General features: G+C 55.9%; 1 protein-coding gene across 3 annotated transcripts in view; it reads right to left on the reverse strand.

Moving 5' to 3' along the window:
* Positions 1 to 6,153: 6,153 nt before the first annotated feature.
* Positions 6,154 to 17,591, reverse strand: part of CDK12 (cyclin dependent kinase 12) — a 30,227-nt gene continuing 18,789 nt past the window's right edge. The window contains exons 9-14 of one of the 3 annotated variants that reach the window (XM_072886000.1): positions 17,030 to 17,107; positions 16,431 to 16,547; positions 15,687 to 15,818; positions 14,672 to 14,886; positions 12,433 to 12,879; positions 6,154 to 9,898 (exon numbers count right to left, since the gene is read on the reverse strand). In XM_072886000.1, coding sequence (XP_072742101.1) covers positions 9,240 to 9,898; positions 12,433 to 12,879; positions 14,672 to 14,886; positions 15,687 to 15,818; positions 16,431 to 16,547; positions 17,030 to 17,107 — 1,648 coding nt within the window. In that variant the 3' untranslated portion in view covers positions 6,154 to 9,239. Of the gene's footprint in view, positions 9,926 to 11,119; positions 11,546 to 12,432; positions 12,880 to 14,671; positions 14,887 to 15,686; positions 15,819 to 16,430; positions 16,548 to 17,029; positions 17,108 to 17,591 lie in introns of those variants that run through there. The other 2 variants (XM_072885999.1, XM_072886001.1) reach the window with 2 other exon arrangements.

Below are 17,591 nucleotides of genomic sequence, written 5' to 3' on the forward strand. Positions count from 1 at the left end.
CATGGCACGGCACGGCACAGCATAGCATAGCATCATATTGGCACGGCACGGCACAGCATAGCATAGCATCATATATGGCACGGCATGGCACAGCATAACATGGTATGGCACGGCACAGCACGGCATGGTATAGCATGGTATGGCATGGCATGGCACGGCATGGCACAGCATGACACGGCACGGCACGGCACGGCTCGGCGTGGCGCAGCGTAGCGTGGTGCAGCGTGGCGTGGCATCACACGCCGCGGCACAGCGCGAGGCGGCATCGCCCAGCCGCCACGGCCGCCCCCGGGCCCAGCGCCGGCGGGCTCTGCGGGGCAGCCCCCCGCCCCGGCCCCCGCCCGGGAGGCAGAGGGTTAAAGTGGGGCCGCCGCGCTATAAATTTTGCATCGTGCGGGGGGAGCTGGGCGGGAGCCAGGGGCTGTCTCTAGGTAACAATAAACACCCGGGCAGGAGCAGCTGGTGCACCGACTCTCTCTGCATCACAATGCCGGAATAACGCTAATAAACCCACCCGCGCCCACGCCCGGCCGGGGCGAGGGTCTGGCCGTGGGGCGAGGGTCCGGCCGTGGGGCGAGGGTCTGGCCGTAGGGCAAGGATCCGGCTGTGGGGTGAGGGTCTGGCCGTGGGGCAGGGATCTGGCTGTGGGGCGAGGGTCCGGCTGGGGCGAGGGTCTGGCCATGGCAAGGGTCTGGCCGTGGGGCGAGGGTCTGGCCGTGGGGCGAGGATCCGGCTGCGGGGCGAGGGTCTGGCTGTGGGGCGAGGGTCTGGCCATGGGGCAAGGATCCAGCTGTGGGGTGAGGGTCTGGCTGGGGTGAGGGTCTGGCTGTGGGGCGAGGGTCCGGCCATGGGGCAAAGGTCTGGCTACAGGGTGAGGGTCCGGCCATGGAGCGAGGGTCTGGCCATGGGGTGAGGGCCCGGCCGTGGGGCAAGGGTCTGGCTGGGGCGAGGGTCTGGCCATGGCAAGGGTCTGGCCATGGGGCAAGGGTCTGGCCATGGCGAGGGTCCGGCCACGGGCCACAGCATCCCACTGCCGCTCGCGAGGGAGAAGGGACGGCAGCGCAGGCCCCCGGCTGCTCCCGGTGAAGCATCCCGGGATGCCGGAACAAAAGGGTCCGACACCTCCGGCTGTCACCGCTGTCACCGCACAGCAAAGGGCCGGGGTCTGGTGACGCCACGTTTCCCTGCACAACACCGAAGCCAGCACACGACGGCCGCTCCCCACGTGTGACGTGCCACCAGCTGTCCCCATCACCCCGACGCAGCGGTGGCATCGCAGCCGGTGGCCCAAGCACCGGGGAGCCGGCCCGGTGCTGTGGCAGAGCCAGACTGGGAACCCCCCCCAGGACCTTTCCGTCCCCCCACACGCGGCCGGTGGCTTCGAAGGGCTGGGACTTGGCCACCACCACGTTTCACACCTCCTGCACGCCCGGAGCCAGGACCAGGTGCTCAGGGCTGTGCTCCCCCCTCCGATGTGCCCCCCACTTCTCCAGGCAGGGAGGAGGTGGACGGGGGCCGTGGGGGCCATGGGGGTCCGGCAGCGGCGGTGGCGGCCATCCCCGCAGGCTGCCATTCGCATTCCAGCGCAGGAGGCAGCTGTGCCGCCGCCCCGCCGTGGCCCCCCCAGCGCCACTAAATATTAATGCCTGCCCTACATTGCGCCGCGGCACCTGCCACGGGCGAACCCCCCCGGCCCCTCGCAGGGCTGGGCAGCTGCCCCGGCACCGCCGCACGGCACGGCCCCCCCGGGGCCGTGCCAGAAGGTGTGGGGGGGACGCGCCTGAACCAGCTGTGCCCCCCCCCCCCTCCCTGGGGCTGGGCGGGAGGAACAAAGCGAGGTGGGGGCACGGCGGGGTGCGGGGGGCAGCGGGCACTGAGAGCCCCCGTGTTCGGGGATGCCGGGGGCAGAGGGGCTGCCGCCGTGGGATAGGGCTGGGGGCTGCCCCGGGGCTCTGGGAGCCCCCCAGGCCCCCACCCTGACCCGGGGGTCCCAGCAAGAGCAACCGGGCAGCAGATTTGGAGCGGGGTTTGCCGGCGAACACCGCGGCGAGAGCAGCTCTGCCGGCTGGCACGCTCCCCCCCCGGCACCGCCACCCCCCAGCAAAACACCCCCAGCACCGCTGCCAACCGCAGCTGAGGCCGTGCCGCTCATCACACGCGTGCCAGGCGGCACCAGGGGGTGACCGCGGCCCCAGCGCCCGCCTTGAGCCCCAGCCAAAAGTCCAGAGCCGAAAAGTAGGGGGTGATTGATGGCAGCGTTTGGCGGGTAAGCGCACCCCGCGGCCCAATCCTCCCACCTTCCCCAATTCCTCCCCTGCCCCTATTCAGAGATCGTGTTGTCTCATGTTGGTCCCAGAGGCACCATTAATTAAAAATACATCCAATTAAATGGCAGGTGAAAGCGTGCAGGCGCAGGCCCTCCTCCGGCACCCCCCTCACCTTGGCTCAGCTGCGCCGGTGCCAGCGGGGAGGGCGATGCGCAGGGTCGGGGTGCGGTGCCGGGCCCCATCCCTGCTGCCACCGGGTGCACTTGAGTGCCCCGTCCCCCTACAGGTGCCCGCCGCGGTCCCCAGGGTGCTGGGGTGCGGTGGGGTGGGGGGGTCACCCCGCCCGTGCCCCCCCCCCCCCCAACTCCCGCAGGCTGGGCAGCGGGAGGGGACCGCGGTGGCGGTGGGGACGATGGCCGCGAGGGGAATGTCCCCAAAAATGAGAGGTGCTCAGCCCTGGCTTGGCGGAGGGGCACGGGAGCGCTGGCACGGCCACCGCCTCAGCACGGGGACACGGGGACACGGGGACACGGGCTGGAGCAACGCCGGGTGTTGCAAGCCCGGCTGCAGCATCCCTGGGAGGTGGCACCGGGGGGGTACGCGGGGGCTGGGGAACCCCCCGGGCTGCGGCGGCTTCGCTTTCCCGCTAATTGGAGATGTTAATCTCGGGTGCCTTTCCGCTCGGGGTGCTGGCAGGAGGCACCAGCTGTGCCATGCCGCCCGCGCCGCCTTTTTAATCAAGCTGCCGGTGCGGTGGGGCGGGTGCGTGGGGGCTCGCCATGGCGGCCCGGTGGCACAGGGTACCACGTCACCCCGCCGCTGTCCCCCCAGGAGCGGGGACAGGGCAGGACCCTTCCGGATGAACCCCCTGCCCCACCCATGCCTGGCAAAACCCCCCCCCCCCAACCATGTGCCACCGCAAAGGGCATGGGGGGGCACGGCCCGGTGACGCCATCTGAAATGCCACCACTGCCCTCGAAACACGTTCCCGGCGCGGCATCCCGGCCCCACGGGATGGAAAACGCCGGGTCCCATGGGATGGAAAGCACTGGGGCTCACGTGCCCATCCTTCACCCCCAAAAACCAACCCCAACACCCGCCTCCATCCTCCATTCCCGGCCTCCAACACCTCCACGTTTTTTTGGTGGTTTTATCCCCTCTCCCCCGCTTCCTTTTCAATCCTTTTATTTTTCATCCCCCCCCGCCCCCCCCGAATGCCAAGGAAAGGTGCGAACGGATTTTTTTGGAAGGAAACGTCTACATTGCAAGAAAAACCTTTAATGCCGACAGCCGGAGCAGCTGGAAGGACAAATATAGCCGGAGAGGAGGATGGGGACGCGGTGGGAGGCGGTGGCCGTGCCGAGAGCGACACCTGGTGACTGGCATACACGGACACGCGTGAACACGCGTGTGCGCGCCCCAGGTGTGCGCACACGCGTGTTCACGCGTGTGCGCACACCTGGGGCGCGCGCACACGCGTGAGCGGGCGTGCAGGCGTACACCCGTCTGCACGCTCACACGCACGGGATGAGTCGGCGGTGGGTTACGCAGCGGTAGCAAGAAGCTGCTTTTGCAGGTGGGGAAACTGAGGCACGGGGGGAAGGAGACCAGCCGGCGCGCTCGCTTTCACTTGCAAAGAGCCACCGATGCCTCGCATCACCGAATGGCGACGCAGAGCCGAGCTGCGCCGCAGAGACGCTCTCTGGGTTTCACCGTGCTCGGATCCGGCTCATCCCACCGCCTGGATCCGTGGAGCGCCGGGGCGGTGCGACGGCCGCTCCGGGTGGAGGGTCTGGCGGGAGAGGGTGGCTGCCCGGGTGGGCAGCACCGTGGCCGAATCCGGCTGCCCCACAGTGGCCGGCAGCGCCGAGCTCCTGCAGCCTTCGTGGGAAGGCCTCTGCTCCTCCTCCTCCTCCTCCATGAGCCTTTGCCAGCCCATTTTCCACCACCGTGCCTGGAGAAGCACCGAGCACGCACCGGACTCACCGTGCTGCCGAGGGCCACGTCCGGGGTGCCGGGACACCCCTGCAGCCACCGACCATGAGCACCCGTGGAACCCGACCATGCAACCACCACGACCTCCGTTGCCGGGATGAGCAGGAGAGCTGCCCGCACGAGGACGGCGGCGATGCAGGAGCAAGGAGGGCTGTGCTGGATCCCACGGCTTGGGCCGGGCGACGGCACCACGATGAGCGAGGAACGGTGGGACCGAGCAGCCGGGAGAGCCGCGGCTCCGCCGAGCTTAACCCAACGGGGAAGAGGCGAACGCCGGAGATTTACAGCGCCGGCTCCGCGAGTGCCACGCAGCCCCCAGCCATTTGGCACGGCAGCTGCTGCCGGGGAAGTTCAATGCAAAAATAAATTAAATAGAATAAAACACCCTGGTCACCTTGGGACGGGGCGAGCGGGATGCCGCGGGAGCAGGGGCTGCGTGGGGACGGCCGCGGCCGCCCAGGGGCTTTGTCTGCCCGTGGCGGGAAGGTGGGACGCGGCGGAGCCCAGGCCGGCATCGTGCCTGGGCTGGGTCCCTTCTGCCGTGCCAGGGCGATGCCCTGGAGCCGAGCGGAGCAGCCCGGCCACCTCCCGCCCCGGGCAGGGACCAGGAGGATGGATGAGGTACCCGGCCGACTGCACGGCTCCCAGCTGCCCCGCTAATAAATCAGGAGGAGGGCGGCCGGGCGGCCGGGTTCGGCTGCTCGCAGGCTCGCTCCTGCTTTCAAAGGCAGAGTAAAGCACCCGGCGTCGAGGCCGCCTCCGCCCCCCCCACCATCTGCACAGGGATATATTTTAAGACGTGTCAGCGGCAGGGATGCTAAACCAGGCGAAAGGAGAGCAAGAAAGCCGGGGCTGGAACGGGAGACGACGGCCGGGCTCTGCCGAGAGGGAGGCACGGCCACGGCGTGGGGAACCCCGTCACGCGGGGACCCCCAGCCTGAGAACGGCAGACCCCCCGTGTGCCGTGCCGTGCCATACCAGCACCCCATCGTCGCCCCTCGCCCGGTGGGCTCTCTGCTCTCCCACCACCGTAGCTGCCCCCCGGCCCTGCCCGACTGCCTCTGGCAGGGTCACTAAAAGAAGCGAGCGAGGCTCTGGCCGAGCCCCACCGAGAAGGAAGCCGCTGCTGGGGAGCAAAGGGAGCCCCTGGAGCAGGACCGGCCACCGCCTGCACCCTCCACGTCTGCCCCAGCCCCGGATCCCGAGCACGAGGGCTCCTAGGAGCCGGGACCAGCGTGGAGAAACACCCGAGGAAGGGAGATGGACGGAGGACACAGACCCTCTGCTCCCGGCCCGTACAGCTCAGGGCTAGAGCAGAGTCTGGCCCCCGAGGCCCTCCCCGGAGCCCAAGGGGCTGCCAGGAGCAGGTCTGGAGACAAACCTTAACAGCATCTCTTCCCTTTCTGACCCCCACGGTGCCGTCCCCTCTCCTGGCTTCACTTCAGCTCCAGCTTTTATCCTTCCTACTCCCACCGTAACCGAAGCAGCCCCCGTGGCTCCAGCTCTGGCGTCGCCCACCCAGCCGGACACCAACGCCCATCGGAGCTGCGGCACCAGGGAGCTGGGTGACACCCGAGAGGCCAACAAGGGCTTGGCCCTGCGGCTCTCGGTGAGCGGAGTCGAATTTGGGGGCTTACGGACGGTTGCAGCCTGGCAGGGCGGAGGGCTGGCCATGCCAAGTCCCGGCACCGGTGCCGAGCTCGCTTACCAGCACCGCCACGCACCAAGCTACGGCACCGGGGAGGGCAGGACGAGGGGAAAAAAAGGCTTTTAAAGGAAAACACGGTTACCGTGTAATTTGCAAAGGCTACAGCAAGCAGTGCAATAATTCAGTGCAATGGAGCAAAAGGCAATACAGTAACAGGAAATATTTAATTTTCCAATCTCCACTTTCCATTTTTATAAACTGAAAAGAAAAAATTTAATATATTACAAAATATCTGTACAGAGACAAAGGTACAACCAAAAAAAGGCGCGCTCAGTCTCAAAACGAAACTCGGGAGAGGTACAGCAAGAGTCTTACCAGACGCTTCTCTGCTGGGTAACTGGCTACAGCGTGTTAGACATTGGCATTAAACCCAAAAATGATCCGTGTGGAGGAAGAAAGGAGGGGCGAATTGCCATCTAATGACTTGTCTGTAACCTGCACCATATTTTAAATCCTTCTAACGCATACGTTTCCCCCCCCCAGTAAATCCTTTTGTCTTCTTTGTACAGAGACCCTTAAAAAAAAAATAAAAAAAAAATAAAAAGGAAAGAAGAGCTGCTGGGAGGGCTGGGGGGATGCGAGCGGCCCCACGGCCCCCAGCCCTGCGACCAGGGGCTGTGTCCTGGGCAGGCTGGTCCCCCCCGGCCCTTACGTGCTCCCTTTGCCCTTGCAGGGACTGAAAGCCTCTTGCTGGGACCAGTTAAGAAAAGCGACTGGAAATGGAGCAGTGGCCCCTACCAGCGCCGCAGCTCTGCCCAAACCTCCCCGGGTGGTCAGCGGGCTCGGACAAGGGAACGGTGAAAACCACCTTCTGCGGGAGCCCAGAGGCACCCCCCGGCACCGCCTGGCCCCCCGGGGACAGACGGCAGATGCCATCAGCCACCCCGAGCCCCAGAGCAAGGGACAGAAGTCTGGGATGTCTGTCCTTTGCTTGAGGTGGGACAGGAGCCCACCCTCGCAGTCACCGTCACACCTCCGAGGTCCTCAGCACCTTTTTCAGCCCCTGCTGCAAAATGAACCGGTGCCAGAGAAGCATCCCGGGGGTGCCGGCTGCTCCGGAGAGACCCACAGCCCCGGGGGGCTGGCGGGGACCCGGCCGCACCGCCACCGCGCCGACAGGCACACCGGCTTTTGCAAAAGCTGGGACAGGCCACCCTAAACTGCGCTGCCTACGCCTGGGACCCCAAAGCTGGGGGGACACGAGCGAGGAGCAGGCAGAGCCCGCGGGAAGGTCAGGTGTGCGGTGCTGGTTTAAGGAGCGCTCGCTCCTCGGCAGGCTTTTCTGGGGATTTGCCAATTTGGAAAGACAATAATAAGCATCGGCTCCCTAAGAGGATTCAGCACGGAACACGACTTTTCCTTCCAAATTGGATGGGCTCAGGAAGAAAAGCCAGAACAACAACAACAAAAGCTCCACCACGGCCCAGAGCTGGCAGCTGCATGGTGGAAAGAAAAAAAAAAAAAAAAAAAGAAATTAAAAAAAAAAAAAGAACCCTCAAGAGGTGACTGGTTTATTTAGTGCACTCTGCGTCTTACAGAACTTCTCTTTTTGTTTTCTGCACATCAGGCATGAACCGGAAATTTAAAAAAAAAAAAGACACAAACCCAAAACCCAACAAATTTACACTTGGAATTTTGCAAAGGGTCTCGCTCCTCGGTGCTGACTACGAGAGGCACTGCTCCCTGCTCACGCAGGGGCCTTGCACGTTACCACCAGTGTGTATAAATACATACATACATATATATGTTCTCTCCCCTCCTTCCTCCTGCGGCAAAGCTGCTGGGTACAGCCACGGGTCTGGCTGCGTAAGGCAGGTTTTCCCCCATTAGAGAAGCACCACCTATTCAGGTGCATTTATTTTCTTTTTTTTTTTTTTAATTTATCTCTCTGTATAAAAAGAAATGAAATCAAATCCTGTTAGTAGCAAGAAGGTCTCTCGCCCCCCGGACTCCCACCCGTTTAACACTTCAGAACACTGCCGTCTCTCAAATTAAAAGAAGAACCATATGTTTTCCACAGGAAAGGCCTACTCAGAAAAAAAAGCTCATAAATATGTACCTTTGTTTTATTCATCTCTTTTGTTTAAGTCTCATTGAAATGGACAACATCGCAACTTTCTGCAGGAGGAGAAAATTCATCGTAAATACTTCCTTGACAACAACAAAAATATATATGCTTATAGAAATGATACATTAACACCTGGTAAGCCTCAAAGTACTGAGATGCTGCTCGGGGAGCCCGACCGACCCCTGTCAGGACACGCAACACCAGCCCAGAAGGATGCCGGGTACAACAGACACTCCTACCTGGTGGCGATTCTCCACCAGAAGTTGGTTTTTTGTTTTTTTTTTTTTTTTTCTTTTGTCTTTAATTCTTGAAGTGTTTTGGAAGTTACGAATTACAAAGAAATACATATCTTTTAAGTGAGGTGTTTTCTTCGGCTCTTAAAAGAAAAAAAAAAAAGAAAAAAAAAGATGATTCCCACTGCAAAGTTATGGCAGGAGAGATGCAAAACCCAAAGAGACCCTTCACAAAAGCCAATTTACTAAGGCTACCGTCAAAAGAGACAGGACCTGGACCCGGAGCCGCCCAGGCAGGGCTCAGCCTCGGCACGGAGCGGAGGCGAAGCAGAGGGACGGCCGGACGCCGTACAGAGAGAAAGCGATGTCGGATAAATTGAGTACAAGCCAGTGCCACATCCTGGGTCTCCACAGCCAGGACAACTGATCCAGGCGCCTCTGCATCAATATATTCCTATTTTTATTTTTTTTTAATTATCTTTTAAAGGGGATTGGGAAAAAACCCCAAAAATTGCTTTGGGAACCAGACTCTCCCTCAGCCCTACCTGAACACCGCCCGGCGCTTCCCCCACCGAGAAGCACCGGTGCCCAACTTGTGAAAACTTTTTTTTTTTTAAACTTTCCTTCTTCCCACATGGTTGGGTTTGTTTCATTCCTTATTTTTAAACAATTCCCCCCCCCCGCTCTGCTGGCTCAGGGCAGAAAGCTCACCGCCATTTGCGGTGGGGTGGTGGTTTTTTTTTTTTTTCTTTTTTTTTTTTTTGTCACTAACCAAGCGCGAGAGGTTTTGGCCAGCGAGTGGGGACCCTACAGTAAGTCACGGGGTGCCCGCCGGCAGCCTAGCAAGGAATACAACAGGGAGCTTTGCAGCAGCTGAAATGCGGACAAGACCTTGCTCTGGCAAAAAAGTCATGTCGCTAAAGGTGGAGAGGCGAGGGAGGGGAGGACCGGCACGAAAGGCGCATCTCTCAGTAAGGAACCCCTCTCCCCCGTCCCCCCCGCGGAGGCACTCTGCCAGGCCCACGGTACGCCTTCCCGTAAGAAGAAGTTGTCTGGGTTGGGGCACCCCAGCTGTGACCTGTTCCTGCCCCACTGGAACCGGCGCTCCCCGGTCCCAGCTCGCCGTAGTTTTGAATTTTGGCCTCTGGATGTACCAGCGTGTTGTTGCTCCCCTCAGCTTTTGTAAAAGATTGCCCAACCGAGTGTATGGCGACGGGGACTCTGGCGAAGCGGAGGTCCTGGTCCCCTGGAAACTGGACAGATCCTGTGCCCTGGTAATTGCTCGTCTCCCCAAGGTGGCTCACGGAGCCCAAGAAGGTCCTGCTTTTCCCCAGAGGCTGGGCAGAGGGTTCTAGTAGCGTCTGGCCCGAATTCAGCTCCTCGGCACCAAATCCCCCCTCTGAGCCCTCGGCGCTGTAAGTCCTGGAGGAGTGGGACCTGCCGTAGTCCGCGGCTCTCGAGGCTTGGTGTTCGTGCGTCGCGTGGCCGAGCGACTCCGCTTCTTGCTGGGAAAAGAGCTGCAGCAGCGCAGCCGTCACGGCCGGGTTCAACTCTTGGGCTGCGCTGGAGAGATCACCTTCAGACAGAGGTGGTGGCGGTGGTCCGGGGGGCTCGGGGGGTCTCTTCTCTGGTGGGAGAATGCGAGGAGGACATGCTGTGGAAGGGTTACTTCTTTTAAACACCATCTTAAAACATCACGCGAACAGATATAAATACATTTATACAAAAAAAAAAAACCAAACAGCCTACCGAGACAGTCCACTCTCTAGGATGCACTGGAAAAGAGGCGGAGAGTTTTAAAAGCTGGCATTCGTTGCAAGATCAATGTACATGTTCATTAACGTTTTCCCCGTGCTCGCCCCGTCCCCCATGCTCCCAACTAGTTGGCAACAGCTGTCCTAACACATGGGCACCCGTGGAGGGAATTCCTGCTCTCGGATCAAAGGCTAACGCCGAGCAGGAGACAGATGTGGAGCCACACGACAGAAAGTGTTCCCCGAAAGCGGGGTCTCCCGCTGCAGAGGGACGCCGTGCTTTACTGCGCCGGTACCAGGCTTGCCGGCAGCTGGGTGGCTGCATACTGATGGAGCGTGGCCCTGATGTATCGGGTTAGAAAAACCACAAAATCAAAACCCAACCCCAAACCCACACATACCAGATCCTGACTGCACCCGCGACAGACTGAAGGGAGTGGGTACACCCTCTTTGCTTCTTACCAGAGCCCTGCTTCGCTTGGTTTATGAACTTTTTACAAAGTACATTTCCAGGGAACAGTCCAAACCAATCTCAAGCCACAAATATTCGCATGCAACACACAGACTGTCCTGGAGCATGAGGAAGTAATTTCCCCCCCCCAGCCCTTCTCCCCCAGCCCCTCCCCACCCCCCCAAAATCAGACCTAAAGTCACAAGGATTTCTGTTTCAAAAGGACCCCTCCTAGCAAGAACAAAAGCACCCTTCGCACACCCCCACCATCACCACGCTCTTACTACTTTGTATTACTGCTTTTGAGGCAGCAGGAAGAACAAAGCAGCCTGGTTAGGCGGTGGGAAAGGCGAGAGCAGAGCTCTGGCCCTCCCCCTGCTAAGGCAGTGCCACGGCTAGAAGTGACACTGCAGAGGGCAGGACGCAGCTTCCCGAAGGCCACGATCTGCTCCCGGTGCCTCGCGTGCCGACTTTGCCCACAAAACCAGTCCTGACTCCTGCAGAGCAACACAACTGAACTGACTCGATCTCGTTCATCGACAAAAGGATCAGCTACACGGTGATTAAAGTTATTACTGGCGATGACGTAAGAGGCCACGAACACCTTGTTTGAATCAGATCCTCAAATCATGTGCAAAACTGGTTATTAAAAAGGTCAAACTTTATTGTGAAAACCAGTAGTCTTCCAGGACCACCCCTCCACCCATATCAGTCAGTCCACTTTAAAACTAGATTGTATTTAAATCCAGAAAACAATCTTCAGGTAATTTTAAAGCCAAGCTGATTTGGGGACAGCATATCATTTAAAATAATTATAAACAGAGAACAATGTTATTTGATTGAATCTGCTCTACAATAACCTAGTTATCTTCCAGTACTAGGGCAAAAAAAAAAAAAAGCACGATCACAACTGGCTTGTGGTGGGCGGGTGTGTTGAAGGCACGAGAACACAGCACGTTCAGCTACATTGCAGAGGAGTTGTGTATCGGGCCAAAAGAGGCTCCCTGGAGAGTCTGAGACATACTCAGGAGGCGCTTCTAGAATTTGGTGAGGTCGTCACAGGATGTTGCTAATAATTCAAAAAATCAACAGAAACAAAAGACATGGAGACATTTACACTCACCTTTGAAAAGGAAATCCAAGAGTTCACTGATACAATCAGGTCTTTTAAACATGCCTCTTACTTGCTCTACAAGAACCAGCTGTTTGGCTCAACTTCACAAGTCACTGAATTTCAGGACTCATAAAAGTCAACTCTACGTATAAGCAGGCACACCAAAGCTGGATGCACAAGTTTCTTATGTACACAACTGCCACTATCCCTCCCTTCCAGCACTCTCCAGTATTTCGGTTCTCATGTTCTTTAAAATCATCTCTGCACACTTTTTTTTTTTTTCTTTTTTTGAGTGGGCTGGAAGGGAAGGGTGAAAGAGAGTTGGGACAAACGGTAAGATGGGAAAGTCTGCAGAGATTCAACGTCCTGTGCAAAAAACCTACCTGAACGGGTAAACTGATTACTAGGGGTATTAGAGGAAGAACTGACCCTCCAAGTTTCCCTTTCATTTTTGGGGAAAACCCAAAACCTTTAATCTTCACTGACCCATTCACAGTGGAGCACTAATGGATTTTATATGCTTTGGAGATGTGAAGCACAGCAGTAAGTATTTTTGTGTTTTGGCTTTTTGCAGTTCTTAAAACCTCCTGAGCAGTCCAGCACTTACCGCAGGGAGTGGGTCAGTGTCTCTCTCAGTCTTGACATCTGAGACTCGACCACATTTTAGCACCCAGCACCTTTCCTCCTCCCATCCACACCCCCTGCCTCCCTCTGTCACAACACCTAAACTTGTCTCTGTTCCTCCTGGCCGTGGTTAAACTAGAGGCACTCATGGAATACTTTAATTGTTCGAACAAGTGCATGGCATCCAAGATGCGCAAGCAACGGTCATGATTATTTACCTGTACTTTCCTCTGGATGCATTGTAGGGGTTTTCCTTGGCCCCCGTTGCTCACTGCTCTTCTCCCCATTGCTCTCCTCCAGGGTTATAACAGGCTCCTGGCTCTTCATCAGCTGACTCAGCAGAACGGCCAGCACGTTCTGCATATCTCCCTGAGCGCTGGCTGTTTCTGGAGTCGCCTGCTCCTCTGGTAGCTGGGCCTCTGCGGGTGGCTCTTCTATGGCTTCCTCTGCTGCTGCTGCCTGAGACTCGTGCTGCTGCGTTGTGGCTTCTGTCAGAGCGTTGATGGACTGGTTGAGAGCCTCCAGCTGTTGCTGCATCTCTGGGTTAGAGTGTACGTTCAACAGCTGGGCCATCTGTGGGACACTCAGATCAGTCTGGCTCTGCAGCAAGTTCAGTAAAACAGCTAGTTCGCTCTGATTCAGCTGCTGGGTGATTTCTCCAAGGCCTGCAGGAAACACAACAAGCATGACAGGAAGGTTAGGCAAAGCTACATCACATCGGTTTGCAATCGTGACACTGCACATACCAATGAACACCTCTTCTCCGCGTTCCCGGGTCGGGGGAAGGCACGGAGGCTCCAGGAGGAGGATTCCAGGATAGTTTGCTCAGATTTCCACCATCGGCTTGGCCCCTCCAGACTGCGATCAGCTCTGAACAGCACTGCAGCAGCACCCCGTGGTACTGCGCACACACTGCACTCACCCAAGGCTACAGCTGGGTACTGCTCTGTTAGCCACGGAGGGAAGCTTCGTCACTGCCCCCTCAAATCTACCAACATACCTGCACACATGGCTGCTGCTTAAAATCAGCCGGGTTGGGCCAAACCTCCCCATTCCTCGGTTAGCTAACCGAGGGCACCCCAAGAATCAGACTGGTGAGCAACGACATCACCAGTTATGGCAGCAAATCTGAGGAGGCGTGATGAAGATTTGGAAACCCTTAGCCCACTTCAGTGGTAATCAGAGCAGCAAGTCTGACAGCAGCTCAGCCCCTCCCAAGGTCTCTGCAGCACTCTGCGGATCAAAAGCACTCCTTCCTGCACTGGAAAGCAGGTTTCCCGGGATGGAGCTAAGCTGCTGTTTGGGATGGAGGAAGGGTGTGTTCCACTGACGCAGCAGAAGAAATTAGGTCAAGCAGAAGGCAATTCCTTGCTGAAAGCTGGCCTGGGATCAGAGAGGACTCTGTTCTGACCTGCAAGTATCCAGGTTAGGCTAAAATACAACCCTGGAGTGGCATCACCTCCCTTTGCACCATGCTGGAGCAGAGCCTCCTGAGTGACAAGTGACAAGGGTGTCCCTTCACACCGACACTGACTTCGTAAGTCAAACTTTTGGGGAAGAAGGGTGCAAACTTTAGTTTTAGAAGCTTAAAATTAAGCTTCTCTTGCTGGTAGGCAACTAAGAACATGACACTCACTTTTCTCAGCTGTTTGTTAATCCAACCGCCACCTTTTGTCCATCTGCCATGTTTCATTGAACACATGGATTGTGCATTCCCTGGAGCAAGAACTGTCTTCCTTGTTACTTGTCAGTACAACATTTGACACAAAGGAAGCTTTAGCGCATATCTGGGTTTTTATAAGGCTTCTACAGAACAATCAGCATGGTCTGGGCAGCTTTGTGTATCTCTACATTCCCAGGAATCAAAATACCTCCCCTCCAACTATTTTCTAGACACAGAAAGGTTGGTCACAGTTTTGGAAACAGTGCACACGTCCTGGTCCTGCAAGTCTTTATGACCAAGTGATCTTTTCCGCGTCAAGCAAAGTGCAATAACGTACACTTTTGCCCACCAGCCACTAGCCTGTTATGCCTAATCTTTATATGATTTGATCAACAAGATCACACTTCAGCTCATTTGCACACCCTTTACGTGGCTGTACCTTCCAGCCTATTATCTGTTACTTTGCTGGCTTAAGTGACTCAGTGACTCCTTCCATTATTCTCTGTGAAAGCACGTTTCAGAACCAATAATATAACTCATAGAACAAATTCACAGTCAGCTCATCAGTGAGTGACTTCTGAAGACCAGCCAGAATGTTCTGCAGCCAATAGTTTTCACAGCAGAGGAGGGGAAAAAAAAAAAAAATCAGGATAGGAAGATTCTGGAATGCCCTTTCTGTAGAAATAGAGGTGAAAGAACCAGACTGGCTTGAAAACAGACATAAGCCTCCCACACCCAGACCAGAGAGGTAACGTATCAGGAGGAGCCTTTTACAGACCAGGCTGGGCACTGACCTACTGCATCTCCAGCACCAGGCTCTGTTTTGAGCTGGGCAGGCTGTGGGTGCACAGGACTGCTGTTGTTTTTGACAGTGTCTGTGCTTGTAACAGAGGTAGTTTCTTTCCGAGAAACTTTTGATAATGGTGGCTCCTCCACTGCAATCCCGCTTTGCCGCTGCCGTCGGCGTTTCTTGCTCCACAGCTCGTGGCAATCCTGCCAGTGGGGAAGGCTGGAAGAGAACACTTAGCAGTTAAGAAACATGGCAAGAAAACCCATTTAATCCTCAAAGACCACAGAAAGTTATTAGTGCCATAAGAGAAGCACAGATGTTCCTCTGACTGCAACCATACTATTAAACCAAGAAGGGGCAAGTCCTAGAACCAGGAAAGGCAGCATAATTGCATGTGAATAATTTAATTTGCACTGGGATCTCACCCCTGAATGGACTGGGTTAGCTACAATGCACACAAGCCCCAATGAGTGCAAGTTTGCCAAGCTTTGAGAGTCTGGTGGCTTTAAGAAAGCAGCTGCCTTTAGTAACTCTGAAGGAAACAGGAATCTCGAAAGCTACTGCCATACTTGCACACAAAGCAGCTAGAGCGGAGTTTTATAGTCTGCTTGACTGGAGCGGGAGAAAAGAGCTGCAGTGTGACACTGCTCAACAGCCACTCTTCTAGTCAATTAACAAGCAGCATAAACGAGGCCTGGCCAGTCCTCCATGGCACAGGGGACAGGGATATGCTACATGCTACTCTTGCTTATCTTCCAACAGAGTTTTAGAGCACCTTACAAGCATTAAACTGAGCTTTATAAAAAAAGCAGCCTGTTGTCAGGCAGAAAACCAACAGCACAGAAAGAGCTATTTGCTCAGCCATATGACAAAACGCAAGGGCAGGGTTGAGAAAAGAACCCAGAAATCGTAACTTAATTCTGACTGGAAAAAAAAAAATCAAGGCCAAGCCAGTGGCTCCTTCCCAAAGCTCATTAGCAGAGAGCCCACTGCGGTGGAGGATGCCAGCTGGAACTTACTCTGGAGGTGCCATTTTGCTGAGGTCAACATCCTTAAGGAAGTCACTCTGCAGGGCCTGTTCTGCTGTGCAGCGCTTGCCAGGGTCTAGCGTCAGCATGTGGTCCAGCAGGTCGAGAGCAGACGAAGGAATGCTGCGCAGAGAGTTGGAAATATGGCCGAGTTAAGGGGTTGTTCTGAACAGGGGGAGAAGCCCACTTTCAGAGAGACACCTCAGGCCTAAGAGAAATCCATGCAGTCAAAATTTATTACTACGCGATGCAGCAGCTCAAAGACATTGACAGAACAGGCATCAGATATGCGATACTTCCAATCTAATTTTTACCATTTATGAAGAGCAACTCTGCTACAAATCCCACAAGATTATCACACAATTATACTCTCCCCCCAGAGAGCACGTCAAGTCAGCCAGCCTCAGCACTGTGAGCATGCCATACTGTCAAGCATGCTTTCCAGTGCAGACCCTAGCTAGAAGTGTCACAAGCGTGCAGAGGCAGGGAACCCCTTCGGCAGGCACCTGTGGCAGATCAGATATTTAGAAAGGGGACAGTGACCCCATTCCAGCCTTCCCCAGATGGGAGAAGCCCTCCTGGAGAGGGCTGCCCAAAGGCAGAAGGCAAGAAAGGGAAGCACTGCTTTATCCTGCCAGGTAGACTAGAGCCAAAGGATAGCAGATGAGTCGCACAATGAAACAGAAGGCCATAACCCCCACGCAGCCACTTATCCTCTCTTCTAACAAAACTCACAAGGAGAACTCCTCACGCAGGCGCCTTCGGTATTGCTTCTTCGGTTTCATAGTGTTGAAGTAGGGCAATTTGATGACATCTGGCCACACCGCTGGACAGGGGCTCCCGCAGAGCCGGCTGAGAACCAGAAAAGCAGAGTACGATCAGCAGGTGGAATGCAGCTAGGAGGAGAAGAGTCACCAACCCGAGTGAAAACGTCTCCTTTCTAAGCAACTTACTGTACCAATAACCTAGGTCTGGGCACACTTCAATACCCTCAGATTAAAAAGGAGGTATCAGGAAGAGGAAAAATGCTTACCTTGAGTTTATAAACCATCCAACACAATGAATTTTCAGTGTGAGATGTAATTTAGGTTCATGATTTTTGCACTCAACTTACAACAGCAAAGTTTACTGAGGGTGCCTACATTAGCAGCCACACACCTGATGGTAGACACGGACACCTAAATGCCTAACTATTCACATTTGCAGTTACAGCCATTTGCTGGTCCTATTTTTCAGGCAGGTTAGAAAAATAGGGCTCTTATAACACAGAGACTGTGTGCATGAGCAGTTTCTGCAGTACCTCTTCTCATAGGCATGCATGTGCAATGCTTTACCTGATTAATTCAAGCTGAGCCAGTTCCAGATTGGCTTGAAAAATAGGCTTCTTTGTAAACAGTTCCCCGAGGATACAGCTGGAAAGAGGAAAAGCAAGAGGTCATGACAGCAAACCCTTGGGATGATCGTTTGAACACTGCAGCATTTCTGTTCAGAAGCAGGTTTGCCTGAGGAGAGTTATTTGCATCAGGGCTTGTAGTTGAGAACTGACAAACTAACCTATGTGTACAGAGTCACCAATTCTACGCAGCTGGGAAATAACATTCACTAGTAGGCTGGTTAACATGTCACAGGCTTCACGCTTTAACTCTTTGCAGGGAAAGGAGGACGTGTCAACGGCATGACAAGAAAAACAGATTCAGCCCATTTATCTTTTCAACTTTACTGTCACAATTTGGGGGATATCTGCTGGCCCGAATTATCCTCAGCTGCCAGTAGCGTACTGTTTGTCACTGCCAAGCGCAGGATATCGCCTTGTACGCGCACACAACATTTGTACAGCTGGAAGGGAAAGAAGAGAAGAAGGGAGCAGACAACTCTGACTCATTCAGTCCTTAACAT

Source organism: Ciconia boyciana, chromosome 22 (genome assembly GCF_034638445.1).
Source record: "Ciconia boyciana chromosome 22, ASM3463844v1, whole genome shotgun sequence".
Taxonomy (NCBI): domain Eukaryota; kingdom Metazoa; phylum Chordata; class Aves; order Ciconiiformes; family Ciconiidae; genus Ciconia; species Ciconia boyciana.